Source organism: Musa acuminata, chromosome BXJ3-8 (genome assembly GCF_036884655.1).
Source record: "Musa acuminata AAA Group cultivar baxijiao chromosome BXJ3-8, Cavendish_Baxijiao_AAA, whole genome shotgun sequence".
Lineage (NCBI taxonomy): Eukaryota > Viridiplantae > Streptophyta > Magnoliopsida > Zingiberales > Musaceae > Musa > Musa acuminata.
The window spans coordinates 41,167,970-41,186,523 of record NC_088356.1 but is presented as its reverse complement, the minus strand read 5'-3'; the positions used below and the strand labels follow the sequence as shown (position 1 = coordinate 41,186,523).

General features: G+C 40.2%; 2 protein-coding genes across 2 annotated transcripts; both read right to left on the bottom strand.

Moving 5' to 3' along the window:
* Positions 1 to 678: 678 nt before the first annotated feature.
* LOC103975053 (trimethyltridecatetraene synthase-like) lies at positions 679 to 2,541 on the bottom strand. The gene is made up of 2 exons (XM_009389964.3): positions 1,579 to 2,541; positions 679 to 1,490 (listed from the first exon to the last, which is right to left on the bottom strand). Exons 1-2 carry the CDS (start codon positions 2,497 to 2,499, stop codon positions 861 to 863), a joined length of 1,551 nt encoding a protein of 516 aa, XP_009388239.2. The 5' UTR covers positions 2,500 to 2,541; the 3' UTR covers positions 679 to 860.
* Positions 2,542 to 11,072: 8,531 nt separating this feature from the next.
* Positions 11,073 to 11,612, bottom strand: LOC103995141 (uncharacterized). Its single transcript, XM_009415667.2, has one exon. It carries the CDS (start codon positions 11,610 to 11,612, stop codon positions 11,073 to 11,075), a length of 540 nt encoding a protein of 179 aa, XP_009413942.2.
* Positions 11,613 to 18,554: the final 6,942 nt, after the last annotated feature.

Sequence of the window (18,554 nt, the reverse complement as noted above, 5' to 3'; positions counted from 1 at the left end):
TCTCATGTCTATGCTAACTAACACATCTCTCGTGTAGCAGCACAACTCAGTTTTGGAATACTCTTTCAGAACTCATTTATAGTTTGAACTCCTGAGGATAATAAAAATGGTGGTCGTGTGTTTTCTGCTAATATTTTGGTTAAGACTTTAGAAGTTTTGTCTTCAGAATTTGGGATTTGGTGGTTCGAGCTTTAACTGATGTAACAATAGGGTATGTATGTATGTATGTATGTATGGGTTAGAGTAGACGGTACGTATCTTGTAACACGTTTAGCCAATACCTTCGTTAAACCCAAACTCTCACTGTCTGTGTTGACTGCACTTAACATTGATAGAATGTCCTTTTACTCGAGTACACCGAGGCCGACAGTTTTCTTTCTCATGGATCCCCTTCACCTCTTAATTTTTAAACAAGCTTACAATTTTAAGTTTAGATTAAATTCATATAATTCGTAATAGATTTAATTAATAATAATATTTAGAATTAATTTTGAATCAAACATACTTAGATAAAAATAATAATTAATGATTGTTATAATTGAACTGAATAAACTCAAGTTTCATCTTAATTAAATGGCCTAACCAACCATTTAGGTTGAAAAAATATTTTTGATGATAAATTGATTACTTAACATATTTGCTCATATGGAAAATGCATTAGAAATTTTACAACAGTACTTTACTTATCTAAAATTATTACATACATATATATATATATATATATATATATATATTTAACTCCAGAGTAGAGTTTATTGGACCACAGCAAACTTCCCTTCAACCTACTAATTAACAACACATACTACTATCATGCAAAAGCTGGAATTTGTGACTTGTTCACCCCCCGTAACACAGCATCATCAGGCGCCGTAGAGATGAGCCGGAAGCTTTGGCTCGACCACGGCCTGGAGCCGCACCTTCCGCGGCGTCGTCAGCCCAAAGATCTCATCCATATTCAGCTCCTCCGCCGTCATCCCCGGCGGTAGCCTCCATTTGAACCCGTGCAGCAGATTGGCCAGGCTCAGATGCACCATCTTCAGGCCAAGGCTGTTCCCGGGGCACATCCGCCGACCCGCCCCGAACGGCAGCAGCTCGAAGTGGTGTCCCTTCACGTCGATCGGGCTGCCCACGAACCGCTCCGGCCGGAACTCCTCCGGAGCGTCCCACACGGCCGGGTCGCGCCCGATGGCCCACACGTTCACCAGCACCCCCGTCCCGGCGGGGATGTCGTAGCCGTCGACGGTGGTGTGCTCGCGGGAGAGCCGAGGCACGAGCAGGGGCGCCACCGGGTGAATCCTCATGGTCTCCTTGACGATGGCCTCGATGTACGGCAGGCGGTGCACGTCCTCCTCCTCCACCCACCGGCCGCGTCCGATCACCCGGTCCAGCTCCTCGGTTGCCTTGTCGAAGGTCTCGGGTCGTTTGAGGATCTCAGAGACGGCCCATTCAATGGTCACGGTGACGGTGTCGGTGCTGCCGGCGAACATGTCCTGTTCCATCAGTCCAAGTAGAACAATATATTACATAAATCGATCTGCTTAAAGACAACCACAACGGAGACAACGGATACATGCAGACCAGAATGAAGGCCTTGAGGCAATGCCTCTCGAGCTTGACTTCCAGACCGTGATCATCGGCCAACTCCAAGAGCACGTCCACCAGGTCCCTGGGAACGAACGCCTTCCCTTCTCGCCGACGCCGCTCGTTGTGCTCGTCGAGCACGTGCTCCAGGAACCTGTCGAACCTCTTGCCCACCATCTTCATCCTCTTCACATAGCCCTGCAGGTCCAGGAAGTTCAGCCAGGGTATCAAGTCGCCCACGTTGATGACGCCGTTGAGCAGCATCAGCTCCTCCATCATCTCCTTGAACTCCTCCTGCGGGACGATCGCCGCGGGCGCCCCCGACGACACCGACTGCTCCTGCGTGTACTTCCTTCCCAACACGATGCGGCTAATGATGTTGAGGTTGACAGTGAAAATGCGGTCCTTGAGGACGATAGGCGTCTCTGTGGACCTGAAGAGGTCCCGGAGGAGGCCGCGCACCTCCTCCACCCGAATGTATTGGTAGGAGTCCAGCCTCTTGGGGGTGAAGAGCTCCATTATGAAGATCCTGCGTGCCTGTCGCCAGTAGGGGCCGTAAGGCGACCAGTTGATGTTGGAGTAGTTGTTGGCGGTGTACTTGCCGGCGACGGTCTTAGGGCGAGAGACGAAGGAGAGGTCATGGGTCTTGAGGAAGAACTTGGCCATGTCAACGGAGGAGCCGACGACGACCGGGAAGGAGCCGAAGCGGAGGTGCATCAGTGGGCCGTGCTTTTGGGAGATGGCGGCGAGGGAGCGGTAAGGCAGAGGACCAATGAGGTTGAGGTTGCCAATGACAGGCCACGGCCTCGGCCCAGGTGGGAGGTTGAGTTTGTGGCGGCGGCCGCCGCGGTAGAGGCCTGCGAGGAGTGTGAAAACTAGGACAAGGGCCAAGTATATGGCCGACGATGGTATCTCCATTGGTGACAAGGAGGGAGGAAGAGGAGTTAATTACTTGTTGTTGTGATGGAGCTCATTTAGAGGTTTATTTATAGATGGCCAAGCAATAATTTAGACATTATATATATATATATATATATATATATATATATATATATATATATATATATATATATATATATATATATATATATATATATATATATATATATATATATATATATATATATATATATATCAAAGTTCAGCAATGTTGGATGTGTCATCCAGATCCCTTTTTTCACGGTAATCATGATGCAGACATGTTTTGTCCAGTCCTCTTCTCAAGGACGAGAAGTCCTTAGCTGTGTGTCGATATATATGGTGATGACATTGATAATCCTTGTATATAAGTATGTATTGTAAGAAATTTTGATGAAGCCAACTTGTGTTTCTAAATCATTGTAATAGAAACACAATAAACTAATGCGGAAACGAAATAGCGTACCTCCAACCATTGTCGCCAAGAATTTCTGCAGAGGTTTCTTCTTGAACTTTGGTTCTTCTCGGCTCAGAACTCTCACTTTAGATGGTGTAGGAAAGTCTTTCGCTTCAAAGAGATGATTGAGCCAAGGGACCAAAATCCTCATGTATATATAGATGTTCTCCCATCAAGAACATTTATCATCACCAAATCATAACGTTCAAGAATTAATTCAGATTTGTAACGTTTGGACCATAATGAAGAACTTTAATAATATTAAATATTTAATTTAATAATAACGATTTCATGTTTAAAGAATAAAAAACTGAAATCATTTAAACCATAATTAATGAAGAAATTCATGATAATCAATTATGAATCTTAGCGATAACAGTTATATTATTATTAAATTAGATATTTAATAATAACGGTTACATTCTCCCACTTGCTCCATACGTCTATCTTAATAATTTGAATTAATTTTTCTTGAACAACTTTCTTAAGAAATAAATACACGAATCATAGCGATAAGTCCTCTAAAAGCGAGTATTATCATCCATGTATCACGATGTATTTAGTTTCTTAATCTTAATATGGTAATATTACTTAATGAATAAACCTTATGTTTATTCTTAGTCCAGTAACAATATATTTTCTTAAAATAATATGCGCATGAATGAGAAAATTTCATAATATATATAAGAGTTTCAATATCATTACAAAGTGGAACCAAGTCCCATTTTCTCTACATGATCCTTGAATTTCAGATGTGGCATGCCTTTAGTCAAAGGATCAGCAATCATCAATTCAGTGCTAATATGTTCAATGATCACTTTCTTTTCCTTTACACGTTCTCTTATGGCTAGATACTTAATGTCGATGTGTTTACTTCGACTTCCATTTTTATTGTTTTTAGCCATAAAGACAGCAGCTGAATTGTCACAGAAAATTCTTAATGGCCTAGAAATAGAATCCATGATTCTAAGCCCAGAAATGAAACTCTTAAGCCATACACCATGTGAAGTAGCCTCAAAGCAGGAGACAAACTCAGCTTCCATGGTAGAAGTAGCAGTCAAGGTCTGCTTAGCGCTTCTCCAAGAAATAGCTCCACCGGCCATCATAAAAATATATCCTGATGTTGATTTACGAGAATCAACACAACCGGCGAAGTCTGAATCTGAGTAACCAATCACATCCAGATTGTCTATATGTCTATACATAAGCATGTAATCTTTGGTTCCTTGTAGTTACCTCATCACTTTCTTTGCAGCTCTCCAGTGGTCCATACCTGGATTACTCTGATATCGACCTAGCATCCCCACAATAAATGCAATATCAGGTCTAGTACAGACCTGAGCATACATAAGGCTTCCTACGACAGAAGCATATGGGGTGTTTTTCATTGATTCCCTTTCAAAATTGTTCTTTGGGCATTGGTTCAAATTGAACCTATCACCTTTCACAATGGGAGCAACACTTGGTGAACAATCCTTCATCCGAAATCTTTCTAAAAGTTTATCAATATAGGTTTCTTGTGATAGACCTAAAATGCCTCGAGGTCTATCTCTATAGATCTTAATGCCAATGACATAAGATGCTTCACCCATATCCTTCATGTCAAAATTTTTAGAAAGAAATTGTTTCACCTCATGCAGCAAATCCTTATCATTGGTTGCAAGCAAAATATCATCTACGTATAAAACAAGGAAACATATTTTACTCCCACTAACCTTCTGGTATATGCATTGATCCATGAGATTTTCAACAAATCCGAATGAAGAAATCACTTCATGAAATTTAAAATACCATTGGCGGGAGGCTTGTTTTAAGCCGTATATAGACTTCCTAAGCTTGCAAACCAAGTGCTCACCAACACTAGAGGAGAAACCTTCAGGTTGTTTCATATAAACCTCTTCCTCTAGATCTCCATTAAGAAATGCTGTTTTCACATCCATTTGTTGCAACTCAAGGTCAAAATAAGCAACTAATGCTAAAATAATACGCAGAGAATCTTTCTTAGATACAGGAGAAAATGTCTCCGTATAATCGATTCCCTCTTTTTGAGTAAATCCCTTTGCAACAAGTCTTGCCTTGTATCTCTCAATGTTGCCTAACGAATCTTTCTTAGTTTTAAAGACCCATTTGCAACCAATGGCCTTTGCTTCATTAGGCAACTCTACAAGATCCCAGACTCCATTGCTCATCATGGAATTCATCTCTTCTTTCATAGCATCATGCCACAAATTTGACTTTTTGCAACTCATGGCTTGTGAAAATGTTTCAGGATCATTTTTGGCTCCAATATTATAGTCAGATTCTTGTAGATATACAACATAATCACCAGGAATTGCTGATCTTTTATTTCTAGTAGATCTTCTTAATGTTGTACCAATGGTTCCTTGAGGAACTTGTGGTTCAACTAGTTGTTCAGGAGCTTGTTGTAGTTCCTGAACTGCTTGATCTATTAGAATACTATCAACAACTTGTGGAATTTCAATGATTGGTTGTTCAGCACTAGTTTGTACTTGAGGAGTGCTATGAACTATAACCAATCTATCATTTGATGTGGAAGGTTGAGATTCTATATGATCATGTGCGGAAACTATGTTCTTGAAATGATCGCTCCCACTAATCACATCATCCTCAAGAAATTTAGCGTTTCTTGATTCCATAATCCTAGTTGTGTGAGATGGACAATAGAACCTGTAACCTTTGGACTTTTCGGCATATCCAATGAAATACCCACTAACAGTCCTCGGGTCCAGTTTCTTCTCTTGTGAATTATATATCCTGACTTCAGACGGACATCCCCAAACGCGCATATGTCGCAAACTCGGTTTCCAACCTTTTCATAATTCAAATGGTGTCTTTTGGACAGCCTTGGTTGGAACTCGGTTTAATATATACACAGCCGTCTTTAGTGCTTCAGTCCACAAATATTTAGGAAGATTGGAGTTGCTAAGCATACTCCGCACCATGTCTAATAATGTTCGGTTTCTTCTTTCTGCAACACCATTCTGGTCTGGAGAACCAGGCATAGTGTATTGGGCAATAATCCCATGTTCTTGAAGAAACTTAGCAAAAGGACCAGGTGCTTGTCCATTTTCAGTATATCTACCATAATATTCTCCACCCCTATCTGATCTCACAATTTTAATTTGCTTACCACATTGGTTCTCAACTTCAGTCTTAAAGACTTTGAAGGCATCCAATGCTTCATTTTTATTATGAAGTAAATATATATACATATATCGTGAGTAATCATCTATAAAGGAGATGAAGTATTTCTGACCATGTATGTCCATGTCTGGACAACATATATCAGTATGAATTATTTCTAATAAGTCTGAACTCCTATTAGCACCCCTTTTGGACTTATTGGTCTGTTTTCCTTTAATACAGTCCACACAAGTCTTAAAATTAGTAAAATCAAGAGTACTAAGTACCCCATCTTTAACTAATCTTTTAATTCTCTCTATGGAGATATGTCCTAATCTCCGATGCCATAATATAGAGGAGTCCTCATTAATATTACACCTCTTAATGCCAGCGTGAACATGCATTGAACCTTGAGTATTATCATTTTGTAATAAAATACGGTAAAGATCGTCAGACAAAATACCATTCCCAACACAATCAGATTTATATAATAAACGAAATGATGTGTCTTTAAAATTAAAGGAATATCCAAATGGTACGAGTCTGGAAACAGAAATTAAGTTTCGTGAGAAACTTGGTACATAAAAGGTTCTTTCCAATTTTAAAACAAAACCACTACTTAAAGTTAAAATGCATGTTCCAATTGCTTCCACATGTGAGCCCATCTTATTTCTTGATAAGATGCTTTGCTCACTTCCCACTGGCTTCCTTAGGTTTTGCATACCCTGCAAAGAGTTTGCAATATGGATTGTTGATCCAGAGTCAATCCACCAGGTGTTAATATTAACATTGACCATATTAGATTCATAACATACATATGAGGTTGGTTTACCTTTCTTTTCAAGCCATTGTTGGAATTTCGTACATTCCTTCTTCATGTGTCCCTTTCTTTTACAAAAGAAACACCTTGCTTCTTTCTTGATATCAGCTTGGGGTGGTATTTTACCTTTTCCCTGCTGATAAGCTTTTTGATTGGCTTGATGTTTGTCAGTTTTGTTCTTCCTTCGAGTGGTTACCATCAATGCACTTTCACCCAATTCCATTACTAGCCTCTCTTCTTCTTGAACACACATGGTCATTAATTCATTAATTGACCATTTGTCCTTATGTGTATTGTATGAAATTTTAAAAGGGCTATATTGAGGTGGAAGGGTGTTCAGAATATAGTGCACCAGGAAGGATTCTGACATATTAACCTCAAGTTTCTTAAGTTGAGCCGCAATATCTCGCATTTGCATTATGTGCTCACGCACACCCTTTATGTTGGTGAGTCTAAGTGATGAAAATTTCATAATAAGGGTGCTTGCTAGTGCCTTATCCGAAGTGATGAATTGTTCATCGATAGCCTTTAGCAAGTCTCGGACATTTTCATGCTGGTCAACAGAACCACGTATGCCAGCAGTTATCTTAGTTTTGATAAACATCACGCTGAGCCGATTGGATCGCTCCCATCGCTTATATAACGCGATCTCAGTTAGAGTGCTGGTATCAGTGACTATAGGTGGTTCGTCTTTTCTAATAGCATAATCAATATCCATCCACCCTAAATGGAGGAGAACCCTCTCCTTCCATATCTTATAGTTATCACCACTAAGTTCGGGAATATCACATCGAATATCAGAGAAATTAACAGTTTGAGAAATTGCATAAAATCAAACATGCTTATGTCAAAATTTGAAGCTTAATAGACTAAATTACATGTTTTACCAATGTGAAACATGCCAAAAATATGAATCTCATGACATAAAAATTGCCTGTGGGCTAAATTCTTAATTCAAATAGATTCATATGGTCTTCATGATAAAACTATCAAATTATATTCCAATTCATAATCCCTGTGGGTAAATTATGAAAATAATCTGATATTTTATCCTGATTAATTATATTAAATATAATAAAAGATCTTGTGGGATAACAATTATTATACGAAATATAATCAGTCACAATATGATGTCTAATTACTTATGTGATCCTTATTTTAACTTTATATATAATTTTAATTAATTAAGGATGCTGTGGCTAATTCTTAATTAATTAAGATTATATGGATCACTAGACATTTTAAACATAAAAAATTTGCTCATAAACATAATTTAATAGAACTAAATATGCAGAGCATTTTACCAACTAAAATGTTGAAAATGATATTTCCTCATGATTTTCAACAAAATATATCAACAAGTTTCCAAGAAGAAACCAAAATCAATTCATTTTCATGGCATAAAAATGAAAACTTTTTCATATCAAGGCAGAGGTCATTCGGCTCTGATACCAAATGTAAGAAATTTTGATGAAGCCAACTTGTGTTTCTAAATCATTGTAATAGAAACACAATAAACTAATGCGGAAACGAAATAGCGTACCTCCAGCCATTGTCGCCAAGAATTTCTGCAGAGATTTCTTCTTGAACTTTGGTTCTTCTCGGCTCAGAACTCTCACTTTAGATGGTGTAGGAAAGCCTTTCGCTTCAAAGAGATGATTGAGCCAAGGGACCAAAATCCTCATGTATATATAGATGTTCTCCCATCAAGAACATTTATCATCACCAAATCATAACGTTCAAGAATTAATTCAGATTTGTAACGTTTGGACCATAATGAAGAACTTTAATAATATTAAATATTTAATTTAATAATAACGGTTTCATGTTTAAAGAATAAAAAACTGAAATCATTTAAACCATAATTAATGAAGAAATTCATGATAATCAATTATGAATCTTAGTGATAACAGTTATATTATTATTAAATTAGATATTTAATAATAACGGTTACATGTATAAAATTTAATTTACAAGGATAATTTACAAGTATGTATCAAAGTTCATTGTGTGATGTATGAGCGACATGTTGATAGGATAGAATTGAGTTGACATCTCTTTGGTTCATGTGGTCCTTTCGTACATCTATCAGCTATCACCGACTCAATGTGTGAGCTAATTAATGTACGGATACTTAAAAATGACGTAAGCAAATCTCAATTCTAAAGAAAAATATCTTCTTCTTTTTTGAATTTATATTTTTGTTTCATCATTACTTTAATTTTTTTTAGTAGTTGTTAAAATATCTTTTAATTGGACATACAAAGTAACTTGTTGCTTCTTTTGCAACAGATCGACTTAATTATAATATTTTTTTATATATTTATAATATTTTTTAGAAATATCAAAACATCATAATTGATATAGAAGTCAAATATTTTACATATTCTTATGGTCATTTTACTATGTGAGGTCCCAAAATCTAATAATGAGGGTTTACTATCGTGAGGTCTTTATTTTTTACTTTTTTATTTAAAATTTTAAAAATATCTTTATAATTGGTTTAATTGTTTACATTGATCTGGTTAACTTAATTCGAACCCAATCGATCTAAGAGTTGTTTTGTCCCATCTTAATCATGGTCTGGGTCGAATTGATATAGGTCAGATTTTACGAAACCGATTATTTTATTCTTCAACTGCTAAGAGATAAAAATTCTTTTTTTTCCATTCTAGATTAAGTAAGCAGAGGAATAAGCAAACAAGCTAGGGTTAGAGTTCTTGACTATAGCTAATGTGAGTTCTGAGAACAAGCAACTAAACAGCTCAAAGAGTATATTATAGGCTTAAATGCATTAGAAGAGCTAAGGCAACATAGTTAATTTGCCATAAGACTCATTGAACATGGTTTAAAGTTAGAGAAATCAGGGTCCACAACAACTCCATAAATGTGATAAGTATTGAGTTCCAAAAGTCAACAAGCAATGGAACAAGCAAATAAAGAACTCACTGATACTTCAACAAACTCCTAAGACATAATAAACAAGCAATAGAACAAGCTTTAGTCAATAATATATAATATAGTACTTGAGTGAGGAATCAATCCTATATACATTACATTCAAGGAGGCAGAGGCATCGCGAAAAACTCAACATTAATACTTGAATGAGGAACCCTATACACATTTAATAATGTGTAAACTGTTTGGTCACCTATTTCCATAAAGTGTCCCTAAACAGTAATATATATTTATTTTCTTAGTGGAGTCTCAATGGGTGCTTATGCTGTTGTGGATAGAATCAAGAATGCTTAGCCCACTATGCTTCTAACACTTACGGAGTTAAACACTATTGGCAGGACAAACTACTTAGGCGACCTCTCCTATCATTGTCGTTTCCTTTTGTACTGCTTTATATTCGTATCCCGCATTTGCTCATATTGATTCTCTTGCATCACATCTAAGGTCTTCAGATTACCCTATATACTCAACGAGAATGATTGAGACTGGACTATATTCAAAACTCATTTCATCTTTCGATTAGCGAATCAATATTGAATTTATAACTCCTTACAATTGACGCCATTGAGTCAGATCCTGATCTTACTTTTGTTGAAACTATTTTAGATCTTGCTTTTGTTTATTCTATTGGTTCTTCTTCCTCGAGATGAACAACTTCTTCTTGAGTTGAGTTTCCTATCATTGCTACTAATGACTTAACCTCTGATTCTTTGATACGACAATAGTCAACTGAACTTTACTTTTTTCAATCGAAAACAAAAGCACCCAAGGCGCCATCCGGATTTGGTTGTAGCCCGTGAATGCGTCTATGAAAGTAAGGAGCTCATAGCTCGTGGTGGCGTCAACCGGCTGGTCGACTCTCGGAAGTGGATAGCAATCTTTGGGGCATGCCCGGTTGAGGTCGGTGTAGTCAACGCACATCCTCCAGCTTCCATTAAGTTTTTTAATGAGGACTACATTCGACAGCCACCGATGATATTTCACTTCAGTGATGAATCCTGCTTTTTTAAGGCGGTCGACTTCGTCGCTGATCGCCTTTTGCCGGTCGGAAGTGAATCTCCTTGGCCTTTGCCACATTGGCCGAGCCATTGGGTCGATGTTGAGCTGGTGTTGGGTCATGCCTGGGTCGATCCCGGGTATCTCCTCTGGGGACCATGCAAATACATCGGCATTTTCCCTCAAGAAATCAATGAGCTAGAGCTGATCTGCTTCGGGGAGCGTTGCCTCGACTTTTATGGTCTGATCAGGCCAGTTCCTTTTTAAGGGTACCTCGGTGATCGGCTCGGGTGGTTCCAGATGCTCCGACGCTGCTGCTCCTTCTCGGGCATCCATAACTTGGCGGGGGCACGACTTTCTTGCGAGGGCCACCGCTGTAAGATAACACCGTCTTGATTCTCCCAGATCACTTCGGGACTCCCCGATCCCCATTGGGGTTGGAAATTTAATAGCCCGGTGATAGGTGGACACCACTACCTTCAGCTTGTTGAGTGTCGATCGGCCTTGGATGACATTATAGGCCGAGGGTAGATTGACTACCATGAAGGTGGTCATTATCGTTTTGGCCCTCGGCTCTTCCTCGATGGTAACAGGGAGGGCGGTGGTCCCGAGCGGGGAAATAGAGTCGCCCGTGAACCCGGTGAGCGTTGACGCCATGGGTTTAAGGTCCTCGTCGGTTAAGTCGAGTTTCCTGAAGGCGTCGAGGTAGAGCATGTCAGCGGAGCTCCCAGTGTCCATTGTTACCCTTTTGACCTGAGCATTGGCTATCCAGACGGATATTACCAAAGCATCGTTGTGATGGGATCGCTCGGCCTCTTCTGGCTCGAAAATAATTTCAGGCTCGAGCTCGATTCAGGGGCATTTCTCAACCGTGCTCCGAGCGTAGGCCTTCTATTAGTTTGGCAAGTCCCATAGTCCCACATCGGGAAAATCAGACTTGTTGTCTCGTCTTGGAACTATAAATAAGGGCCTGAGCTTTGAAGTCAGATGCACCACAAGAGGTACCACAAGTGGCACCACAAGAAAAACCTAAGTGTTTGCTTTGGTTTAAGTCCATACTCATTTAAATAGTTTGGACTTATAGTTTGGTTTTTCTTGTTTAGTATTTTCGGGTGTTTTATGGCCTAGGAACATCTTCCTAAGGCATTTGTAATTGTCCCTCTTTTGCAGTAGTAATTTGCTCCTCTTTCGTCCGTGGATGTAGGTCAAAGTCAATTGACCGAACCACGTATATCTGGTGTTCTTATCTCGCTTTTATTCTTTCCATTTTATTGTCTTGTTGGGTTGCCAAAATTACCTTGTGGTAAATTTCCTAGGGCTAGCTCTAACAAACTGGTATCAGAGCTTGGTTTCAGGATCTTTTGGCAATAATGACAATAACAAATATCGTTGTTGAGAAATTCGATAGAAATGTCAACTTCGGCTTGTGGCAACTCAAGATGGAGGCCATTCTAGTTCAAGACGAAGTTGATTTGGTGCTACAGGGAGCCGAGAGTATTCCAGATGATATGTCAAAAGAAGAGCTTGCGGGTATGGATAAGAAGGCCCGATCAAGTATCATTCTAAATCTCTCTGACGAGGTTTTACGGGAGGTAGCTACGGAGACTACGGCTAAGAGCATGTGGGACAAGCTTAAAGCCTTGTACATGAAGAGGACAGTGGAGAATCGTCTCTACTTGAAGTAGAGTCTGTATATGCTTCGGATGATTGAAGGTACATCTATACTCTCGCATCTTGATAAGTTTGATTCTTTGGTTATGGATTTGGAGAATATAGATGCAAAAATTGATGATGAGGATAAGGCTTTGTTACTCTTGTGTTCTCTTCCCCAATCTTTTAAGCATTTCCGTGATACTTTGATTTATGGAAAAGAAACAGTTTTGTATCAAAAAATTAAATCTGCACTGAAATCTAAGGAGTAAATAGACAGGAATATCACTGGGGAAAGTAGAGAGAATCAGGATGAGGGTCTGGTTATTAGGGGGAGAATGGAAAAAAGAGAATTTGACAGTAGTAGATCTAAATCTAGATCTAAATCCAAACATAGAAATTTGGAATGCAGATATTGTCATAAAATGGGGCTCATTAAATCTGATTGCTTTAAATTGAAAAATAAATTAAAGCAAAAGAAAAAAAAATTGTTGAAAAAACTACTGAATCCGCTGAAATTAGTGTAGCAATTGATGAGATTGTTGGAAATATTTTTTCTGCTATTGATGATAGGACGAGGTCTAAAAAATGAATGGATTTTAGATTCAGGTTGTTCTTATCACATGTGTCCCAATAGAGATTTGTTTTCCACATATGAATCTTGTAATGGTGGAATTGTTTTGATGGGCAATAATGTCGCATGTGATGTTGTTGGTAGAGGTACAATCCGAATTAAAATGAATGATGGTATTGTGAGGACGCTCACTAATGTTAGACATGTTCCTGATTTAAAAAAGAATCTCATCTCTTTAGGCACCCTAGAGGCCCTTGGGTGTAAATACACAACTGAAGGTAGAGTTATGAAAGTTTCTAGAAGTGCCCTTATTGTTATGAAAGCTTGTAGGTCTGGTAGCTTGTATATTATGCAGGGAACTACTGTCACAGGTTCGGTTGTAGTTTCGTCATCATCATTGTCTGATTCTGACATCACCAAATTATGGCATATGCGTTTGGGTCATATGAGCGAAAAAGGTTTGAGCATATTGAGCAAAAGGGGTCTACTTTGCGGACAGAGTACTGAGCCACTTGATTTTTGTGAACACTGCATTTTTGGAAAGCAGAAAAGAGTTAGCTTCACTTCTCCGGCAGTTCACAAAACGAAAGGTACTCTTGACTATATTCATTCAGACCTTTGGGGTCCAGCTCATGTTCAATCTAAGGGTGGTGCTAGGTATATGTTGACTTTCATTGACGATTATTCCAGAAAAGTTTGGGTTTATTTTCTGAAGTATAAAAATGATGTTTTTCTAATATTTAAACAATGGAAGGCTTTGATTGAGAAGCAAACAGGTAAACAGATTAAGCGGCTTCGAACATATAATGGCATGGAATTTTGTGAAGGTGATTTTGAAGAATTCTGCAAAAATGAAGGAATTGTTCGGCATCGCACTGTTAGGATGACGCCTCAGCAAAGTGATATGACCGAACGTATGAACAGAACACTCTTGGAGAGAGCAAGGTGTATGATCTCAAATGCAGGGTTGACAAAGGACTTTTGGGCAGAGGCGATTAATATGGCCTGTTACGTTGTCAACTGCACTCCTTCTACAACACTTAACTTTAAAACTCCGGAGGAAGTTTGGTCAGGTACTCCTGCTGATTATTCTGATTTAAAAATTTTTGGGTGTCCAGCATACATGCATGTAAATGAAGGAAAATTAGAGCCTCGAGCTAAAAAATGCATTTTCCTTGGGTATGCTTCTGGGGTGAAAGGATACAGATTATGGTGTTCTGATCCCAAATCCCCAAAATTTATAATCAGTAAAGATGTTACTTTTGATGAATTATCTATGTTATCTTCCAAAGAGGATTCTACTAGTTGTACAAATGATAGTGCGCAGAAGCAGGTGGAGCTTGAGATTGGTAGTTCAGATTCTTTTAAGTCGAACTCTTCTATACAAAGAATGCCAGTAGGTGGTCTCGAGCCTATTGACGCAGATGATCCAAAAGAAGAGCAATATTCCATAGCCAAGGATAGACCACGAAGAGAAATTCGACCACCACAGAGATATGCAAATTTGGTTGCATATGCTTTATCTGTTGCAGAAGAGACAAGTGAAGTTGGTGAGCCTACTTCCTACTCAGATGCAGTTTCTTGTGATAATTCTGCTAAGTGGTTGATTGCGATGAATGAAGAAATTGAATCTCTCAATCGGAATAGAACTTGGGATCTTGTGAAGCCGCATTCGGGTAAGAAAATTATTGGATGCAAATGGGATACCATTGCTGAGGGAAAGGTCCTTATTCAGAAAATTCATACAAAGGACAATTCAGTTGATATGTTTACGAAGCCTCTTCCGATTTACAAGTTCAAGCAGTGCTTGGACTTGGTTGGTGTTCATTGTTGGTGATTGCTCGTTGGGGTTGTTATGAAGAAGGTGGAGCAAATTTTGTTGGGACATGCCAAGGTGGAGATTTGTTAGTTTGGCAAGTCCCATAGTCCCACATCGGGAAAATCGGACTTGTTGTCTCGTCTTGGAACTATAAATAAGGGTCTGGGCTTTGAAGTCAGATGCACCACAAGAGGTACCACAAGTGGCACCACAAGAAAAATCCAAGTGTTTGCTTTAGTTTAAGTCCATACTCATTTAAATAGTTTGGACTTCTAGTTTGGTTTTTCTTGTTTAGTATTTTCGGGTGTTTTATGGCCTAGGAACATCTTCCTAAGACATTTGTAATTGTCCTTCTTTTGCAGTAGTAATTTGCTCCTCTTTCGTCCGTGGATGTAGGTCAAAGTCAATTGACCGAACCACGTATATTTGGTGTTCTTGTCTCGCTTTTATTCTTTTTGTTTTATTATCTTGTTGGGTTGCCAAAATTACCTTGTGGTAAATTTCCTGGGGCTAGCTCTAACACCTTCCTCGCCGCTGAGCTGCTACCGTCGGCTGCTGGTCTCTCGGAGATGACATCGATTTGCCTCTCGATGGGCCCCCTGGGCTGCGGGGTTGCTTCTCGAGGTTCCTTGAGGTAGCGCCCAAGGTGGCCTCTTCGGATCAGGTCCTCGATTTGATTCTGGAGGTCGCAGTAGGTCTCTGTGTCATGGCCGTAGTCTCAGTGGAACCTGCAATATTCAGACTGATTTTTATGAGTAGCTTTCAAGGGGTTGGGCTGCCGCAAAAGGCATTTTTCCCTGATTTGGAGAAAGATCTCAGTACGAGATGCGTTCAGGGGGAGAGGCGGTGGTCTCGGTAGTGGCAACTCTGGTTGGTCGGGCCTTCTATGTGGTCGTACCGGGGCTATCACGATCGTTCCACGGGATTGTTCCACCCTTGGCCTTTTCCCATCCACGCGTTTTCCCGCCACTAGAGCTTCGACGGTGATGTACTAGTTGGCGCGCTAAAGCATCTCGGGGACGGTTGCAGGTGGCTTCTCGACCAGCAACTAGAAGAGTCTTGAAGTCTTCAAGCCCATTAGGAACGCCTGAGTGATTAAAGAGTGGTGAGCATCCGGGAATCCCCGGATTTCAGTGGCAAAGCATGCCACAAATTGGGAGAGCGACTTGTCTTCGCGTTGAGACAACGTGAGTAAAGCAGCCATGGAAGGCCTGGGCCGCATGTTGGTGAGGAAATTCTGTTCGAACTCCCTTGCGAGCTGGACGAAGGATGAGATCAAGGAGGGGCGTAGCTGATTGAACCACGTTCGGGCTGGTCCCCTGAAGGTGGTCGGAAATGCGCGACGCATTAGGGCATCAGACGTGCCGTAGAGGGCCATATGAGCTCGGAACACGGTGACATGCTTCGCGGGGTCGGAGCCGTCGTCATACACCTCCAATGCTGGTAACCTGAGGTTGAGGGGGATAGGCTTGTCCCGTATTTCTTGAATGAAAGGTGATCTGCCCGAGTTGCCTTCGCCCGGCTCGCCCCGCGACTTTTAGAGCTCGCGTTGGAACTTGTCCAGGCGTTGGTTGACCTGGGATAGCTGGGTCCTGAACGAGTCATCCGCTGAGTCAAACGATATGGTTTCAGGCTCGGAGGGGGGTGGAGCAATCCAATTGGGTGTGGGAGTGCCCTGCTTAGGCGGGCCTCTCGGGTCCGTCATGTGCTCAAGGGCTTCTCCTATCCCGACTTGCTCCTTGCTCGGCCCTTGCAGTACTGGATCGACCGAGGGAGCTGCTAGTCGGACAATCTGAGGAATTAGGGGTACGAGCATCTGCATCATCTTAGCCATCACTTGCACTTGCTTAGTTAAGCTGAGGAATGCCTCGAGTGTTATGGCCGAGGTTCCCATGGCAAGTCTGGGAGGTGACCACCCTGGGTTATTGAATAGGCGCCAGTAGCGATTTGGCGTCATGGCCGGGATCCCCCGTCTTTGAGAATGGATAGGGACGGATCTCCGGACCCGACAGAGGGGGGACCCGACAGAGGGGTGACCCGTCGGTGGTTCTCCCTCGGGAAAAGCCTCTGCAGGATGCTCCTGTGACATGGCTCTCCTTCTAGCGCTAAAAGTGTTGGGGAACAAATGTGCCATGGTTGATGAGTCAGCACGGCTTGGTCCACGGGTCAATGTCGGGAGCCTCCTGCCGGTTGAGCTGGTTGTCAGAGCCGATTAGATCCTCGAGTCGGGGGGTGGGTTGGTCGATGACTCGCCACGAGGGCGTCGGTCCGCCACTCCCGAGGTTGGGCTGCCTTCCTAAAAAATATCTTTCGTCGGGTAATCCCCGACTTTGGCCCCTCCGACGAGTGTTGGCTTTGATGAATCGACAACAAAAGCACCCACCGCATTAGCTTCAACGTTAGTACTATCTGTTAGAAATCACTGAAACTAACTTGTGTTTCCAAATCGTTATAATAGAAACACAATAAAAACTTATGCGGAAACGAAATAGCGTACCTCCAGCCATTGTCGCTAAGAATTTCTGCAGAGGTTTCTTCTTGAACTTTGGTACTTCTCGGCTCAGAACTCTCGCTTTAGATGGTGTAGGAAAGTCTTTCGCTTCAAAGAGATGATTGAGCCCAGGGACCAAAATCCTCATATATATAGATGTTCTCCCATCAAGAACATTTATTATCACCAAATCATAATGTTCAAGAATTAATTCAGATTTGTAACGTTTGGACCATAATGAAGAACTTTAATGATATTAAATATTTAATTTAATAATAACGGTTTCATGTTAAAGAATAAAAAAACTGAAATCATTTAAACCATAATTAATGAAGAAATTCATGATAATGAATTATGAATCTTAATGATAACAGTGATATTATTATTAAATTAGATATTTAATAATAACGGTTACATTCTCCCACTTGCTCCATACGTCTATCTTAATAATTTGAATTAATTTTTCTTGAACAACTTTCTTAAGAAATAAATACACGAATCATAGCGATAAGTCCTCTAAGAGCGAGTATTGTCATCCATGTATCACGATGTATTTAGTTTCTTAATCTTAATATGGTAATATTACTTAATGAATAAACCTTATGTTTATTCTTGGTCCAGTAACAATATATTTTCTCAAAATAATGTGCACATGAATGAGAAAATTGCATAATATATAAGACTTTCAATATCATTACAAAGTGGAACTAAGTTCCATTTTCTCTACATGATCCTTGAATTTCAGAGGTGGCATGCCTTTAGTCAAAGGATCAGCAATCATCAATTCAGTGCTAATATGCTCAATGACCACTTTCTTTTCCTTTACACGTTCTCTTATGGCTAGATACTTAATGTCGATATGTTTACTTCGACTTCCACTTTTATTGTTTTTAGCCATAAAGATAGCAGCTGAATTGTCATAGAAAATTCTTAATGGCTTAGAAATAGAATCCATGATTCTAAGCCCAGAAATGAAACTCTTAAGCCATACACCATGTGAAGTAGCCTCAAAACAGGAGACAAACTCAGCTTCCATGGTAGAAGTAGAAGTCAAGGTCTGCTTAGCGCTTCTCCAAGAAAATAGCTCCACCGGCCATCATAAAAATATATCCTGATGTTGATTTATGAGAATCAACATAACCGGCG